Source organism: Mixophyes fleayi, chromosome 4, assembly GCF_038048845.1.
Source record: "Mixophyes fleayi isolate aMixFle1 chromosome 4, aMixFle1.hap1, whole genome shotgun sequence".
In the NCBI taxonomy this organism is placed as follows: Eukaryota; Metazoa; Chordata; class Amphibia; order Anura; family Limnodynastidae; genus Mixophyes; species Mixophyes fleayi.
Window position 1 is genome coordinate 56,395,886 of NC_134405.1, and position 5,488 is coordinate 56,401,373.

General features: G+C 43.6%; 1 protein-coding gene across 7 annotated transcripts in view; it reads right to left on the reverse strand.

The window, feature by feature from the left end:
• Window positions 1-1,928: 1,928 nt before the first annotated feature.
• The window catches only part of PPP3CC (protein phosphatase 3 catalytic subunit gamma), a 51,518-nt gene continuing 47,958 nt past the window's right edge, over window positions 1,929-5,488 (reverse strand). For all 7 annotated transcript variants that reach the window (XM_075207123.1, XM_075207122.1, XM_075207121.1 and 4 more), the window contains 2 exons: window positions 4,408-4,437; window positions 1,929-3,769 (listed from right to left, as the gene is read on the reverse strand). In XM_075207123.1, the coding sequence (XP_075063224.1) occupies window positions 3,609-3,769; window positions 4,408-4,437 (191 nt within the window). In that variant the 3' untranslated portion in view covers window positions 1,929-3,608. The remainder of the gene's footprint in view (window positions 3,770-4,407; window positions 4,438-5,488) is intronic.

Below are 5,488 nucleotides of genomic sequence, written 5' to 3' on the forward strand. Positions count from 1 at the left end.
TTTAGTTGCTGCTGGTCAGCTCCTGGTACACAGTCCACCTGTCGAAGACATTATCATGATGATGAAACTATTAATTCACTGCTTTCTGTTATTTGGATTGGTGTACTATGTATGTATGGCAATGCTTTTGCAAAGCTGAAGCAATTTAGAATGCTTGGCTGCCATTGTTTAACAACTAATTCCAGTGTTTCAGTGCAATAGGGAGGCATATATGAAACAATCGGACACGACAGCTAAGGTTTCTGTATTACTGCTATAGAGCAATCTGAGAATGACAGAAATGTGGACTATCCAGTGATAAGAATTACAGATACGGCCAGGACCTTACATGCTGCTTATTTCATCTAAACCAGGGTTGTCCAACCCGCGGCCCAGCACGCCTGTAAATGTGGCCCAGCAGTTTTGGTTGTGACAAGGGGGGCAGCGCTGTTAATGAAAAAAAAATCCTGCAAAATAAAAAAGAAAAAGAAAGTACTTACCTTGCGGTCACGTCAGCTGGCGCTCCGGCTCCCTCCCTGGTCTCCTCCTCCGTGTGGCGCTCGCAGTGAATGTCGGGGGTGACGTCATCAAACCCCGACATCCATTGCGTAGCGCAGTACAGAGGAGTCACCCGCTTGAACTATCAGCAGCAGTGAAAGATTATCCAGTATCTTATTGTTACTCTGAATTTGGACTTTCTGCACCATGCAATTATGAACTAGCTGTGTTCTCTGTATGTATCTAATATAAATACTAAGAGATGATTGTATTTTTAATTTTTTAAACCATTTTAAATGTGCAGTGCTGAGTAGGGTGAAAATATCACCCACTGTTACCCTCATCGGAGACTGCTCCATGAGCCATTTTTCCAGCCACCCTATCTTTAAATCTCTGTAGATTTCTATTAGTCCTCCTGATGCTACCTATATCGGTGACCATTTCAAACTGGTCAATAAAAAAATATTATTCATGGGTGCAGAAAGAGAGGAAAAAAAAGTTTTGGGCATTTAATTCCCCGAACCCCACTAAGGGGCAGATGCAGGTAAGTTAAATTGTAGCTGATAATGGGACTACTGCTTTAATCATGATTCTGCAACAGGTTTCCTAACTCTTACTAACTTCATTTCCAAGTAAGTTTAATATGTTAACTGTCTTCTATGTTTTTTTGGATGATCAGCTAGTGTTAGTGTATTTTATGTGCGGCCCAAACCAACTCGTCGTCTTCCAATGTGGCCCAGGGAAGATAAAAGGTTGGACACCCCTGATCTAAACATTACCCATATAGCAATGTTATCCATGGGAAATATCTATTAACAATGTTTGAGTATCTGATCTGACTGTAAGAAACTTATTTTAAACAGATAGAAGATGTGAATGTATTGCATGAACCAGCAATAAAGTTTACCTTTTTTAATGACCATAAACAAAATACTGTATTGATGATTTTTCATTTCAGCAAACATGTCATTTACACGAAGCACTGTAAAGTGACAGAACACGGTCTGTGTGTGTCAATCATCTACTGGATAAGGGTATAATTACGACAACTGCAGCCTGTGTGTTCTACATAACCCAGGAGTATAGAAGGCACATGACCCACAGACAAACATGCCCTTAATCCCCTGTTAGGCTGGCATGATTTATTCATAACTAGTGAGGATACAAGGAATGTATATGTAGTTCAGTCACATGTAGTGTGGTAGTGGTGGGTATTGGTTTTAGGTAAAGCAGGAATCATTGGGTGACTTTAGTTATAGCATACAGGAACCCCTTATAAATGTTGCTACAAATAATATGTGTTCAACCTAGAGGATGGCACCATGCATACAGCTATAACATGTCATGCACAAACTGCGACACAGAACATGCATATCCATACAATTCTAATGTCAGCCTCTCACAGCATCTCTACACGCCCCCGGCAGAAACAAAAAAACAACAACTCGCGCTTCATTTAACTATTTTGCAGTTTAATCTGAACAGTTTTCTTCCTCCCAATCTCTTGTGAAAAAAAAAATCAGCATGTACTTTTAAAAACATTTTTCTCCTTTTTTTAATACAAGACAACTCAGCAAATAATAAACTTAATGAAGAGAAGAAAGAATGAAGAGGAGACAGAGAGAACGGACGCATCTCCCAACTGGGTCATCAAAAGAAATCTGGAACATAGGTGCAGAGAAATGTAACCCTTGTGCTATGTGTCACTGGCGAGGCACCATAGAAGATGGGTTACCACACGTCTTGGTGCCTTAAAGACCCTGCAGGAGATGTAAGGATGAGATTCTGTGAAGGTAACCCAGGTGCTGAGTGCCTTATTGCAATGGCAGTACTGGTCCCTGGCCTTTAAAGGATGGGTAGCACAGTATCTGGGTGCCATAGTAACGATTGTGTCACCTCAAGCCCTTGTAGTACAAAGGTTTCCTGTGTAGAAAGCCCTAGATGCACTCCTCTAATATAATGGATGTGCCCTGTCACTGAGAGTCGGAGAAGTGATCAGGAGTGTGCAGGGGGCAGCATCACCCCCTTAAGAAAGACAATACATTAACATGATCTCTCCCTATTATAACCATTAGTGCTTGAGAGAGCAGCAATGCCCCTGCAGAGCCACCACTCACAGTACATTCTGTGTATACAGCACCACCCTCCGCAGAGCACTCAGAGTGCAGAACCATCCACTAGGTAGCATTATCAGTTGTGCAGTACATGGTGTGTACACAGCAGCTGTAACAGTCCCTCTATGGAGGGTAATTTGTGTGTGTTTGTGTTGTCATCGCGTAGATGATGTCCTAGACATGCCATACAATGGTCTTGAGGGAGCTTGGAGGGTGGCCCACTAGGTCTCATTTACAGAACAGGGGCAAAATCAGGCTCCCTATTTCTCAGAGGAAGGCCGCAGAACCTTATCAGACCCTTACATCGTGCAACAGAATTGCAGTGGATATACCCTCTTGCTTCTGTGAAAAACTCAGCCCTGATTAGCACCAAAATACTGAGACAGACTCCCCAGCTGTCCCCAGTGTTGGCCCATGTGGACAGGGAGGTCTCTACCTGGTTGTCGTGCATGTGGCTCTGCAGGAGGGGGCTGGGAACTGACCCTGATAATATGGTACAAGACTGCAGCTGCTGCCGCCGCTTATCAAACCCTACATTAAAAAACAGGGTATTTATATTACACATGTATAAATATATATATATTTATATATAGAACGCAAATGACATTTACAAAGAGAGAGTACAAACTGCAGGACAGACCAGCTCAGTGTGTGTGTGTGCTCACAACTTGTGTTTTACAAACAGTGTGTGTGTGTGTGTGTGTGTCTGCACATCCATGTTCTCCACTCCTGTATGTCCATGTTTCTATCTGGATTTGTGTGTGGAAACCTGTGTATGCATAATGCGTGTTTAAGTCATGTGATTTCTGAATGGACCCTCTGCCTATATTCATACACATACCTGTACAGTTCTGGGTGTATATCCCCACCTGTGTACATGATCATGGTGTCTTGGTGTCTGTGCACACTGCAGCCTGGTAAATGTGTATGTAGCCTGGTTTGAGAGTCCTGCCCTCGAGAACGTATTGTTGGTGGAGGTGGTGGGAGAGTGGTGTACAGGCAGGGCTAGCGATTGTGTCACTGTTGGCTCCGGTTGGTACTGTTCTTGTCGGTGGAGTTCAGGTTGAGGTCTTGAGGGGAAGAAGAGCGACGAGGAGGCATGCGCTCATTGATTCGGTCTAGTCCTCGAGCTTCCTCAAAACTGCGAATCTTGTGCTGCGGAGAGAAGCCTCGGACAGCTGTGTGGAGAAGGAGCGGAGTTACAGACAACACATGGCGGCAGAATAAGGGACAATAACTGAGCAAGTAAACATACAACTGAATGAGATTATGGTAATAGACCATCCAGACTCACCAGAGCTACCAAAGATCAGCTGAAGTCATGAAATCACAAGATACTATTGAATAGGGCGGGGGACTCTTAAATGCATTGTGAAGTTTTGGACAGAGGACGACTATGTGGATAAATTAGGACCTAGATTGAGTCAGGGAATCGCTCTCAGGACCTATGGATCAGTACTGAATTAATAAAGTGTTTCTCTTAAAGTTTATAATTGGCTTCATGATGAACATAATAATGTTAATTTCATTTAAGAAGCTAGGTACTGGTACAATCATATTAAATATAATAATTATGTTAGTAATTCAAAACAGTTTGTAAAAGGGGGTAATAGGGACCTACTATTACAACCCAATTTTGGGTCCTGATCCACAAGCACCTGATATAAAGGTATATCGCCTCTGCACTGTCAGTTATAAACCACCACAGCACCCCCATGTGTTAGTTCCACTAACTACTGCTAAAATTAGTGGGTAAAGGAAACCTTATAACTTGTGTTACCAAGAATCTTGTTATGGATAAGTAAATGTCTCTTACCTTCCTGAGCCTCAACTGCTTCTACCGTGGCTGTATGAGAAACACAATGATATAATGTATCAGTGGAACATCAATTGTAACTACCCTGACAATGCACATTATAAGGTGTATTTATCAATCTTCCACAGAAACCGTTCCCTTCAGCTAGAATGAACTGTGCACAGTTAGTAATGCCTACGCTTGCTGTGGCAGTCAGTGTGCACAGTTAGTAATGCCTACGCTTGCTGTGGCAGTCAGTGTGCACAGTTACTAATGCCTACGCTTGCTGTGGCAGTCAGTGTGCACAGTTAGTAATGCCTACGCTTACTGTGGCAGTCAGTGTGTACAGTTAGTAATGCCTACGCTTGCTGTGGCAGTCAGTGTGCACAGTTAGTAATGCCTACGCTTGCTGTGGCAGTCAGTGTGTACAGTTAGTAATGCCTACGCTTGCTGTGGCAGTCAGTGTGTACAGTTACTAATGCCTACGCTTGCTGTGGCAGTCAGTGTGTACAGTTAGTAATGCCTACGCTTGCTGTGGCAGTCAGTGTGTACAGTTAGTAATGCCTACGCTTGCTGTGGCAGTCAGTGTGTACAGTTAGTAATGCCTACGCTTGCTGTGGCAGTCAGTGTGTACAGTTACTAATGCCTACGCTTGCTGTGGCAGTCACTGTGTACAGTTAGTAATGCCTACGCTTGCTGTGGCAGTCAGTGTGTACAGTTACTAATGCCTACGCTTGCTGTGGCAGTCAGTGTGTAGTTACTAATGCCTACGCTTGCTGTGGCAGTCAGTGTGTACAGTTAGTAATGCCTACGCTTGCTGTGGCAGTCAGTGTGTACAGTTAGTAATGCCTACGCTTGCTGTGGCAGTCAGTGTGTACAGTTACTAATGCCTACGCTTGCTCTGACAGTCAGTGTGTACAGTTAGTAATACCTACGCTTGCTGTGGCAGTCAGTGTGTACAGTTAGTAATGCCTACGCTTGCTGTGGCAGTCAGTGTGTACAGTTAGTAATGCCTACGCTTGCTGTGGCAGTCAGTGTGTACAGTTAGTAATGCCTACGCTTGCTGTGGCAGTCAGTGTGCACAGTTAGTAATGCCTACGCT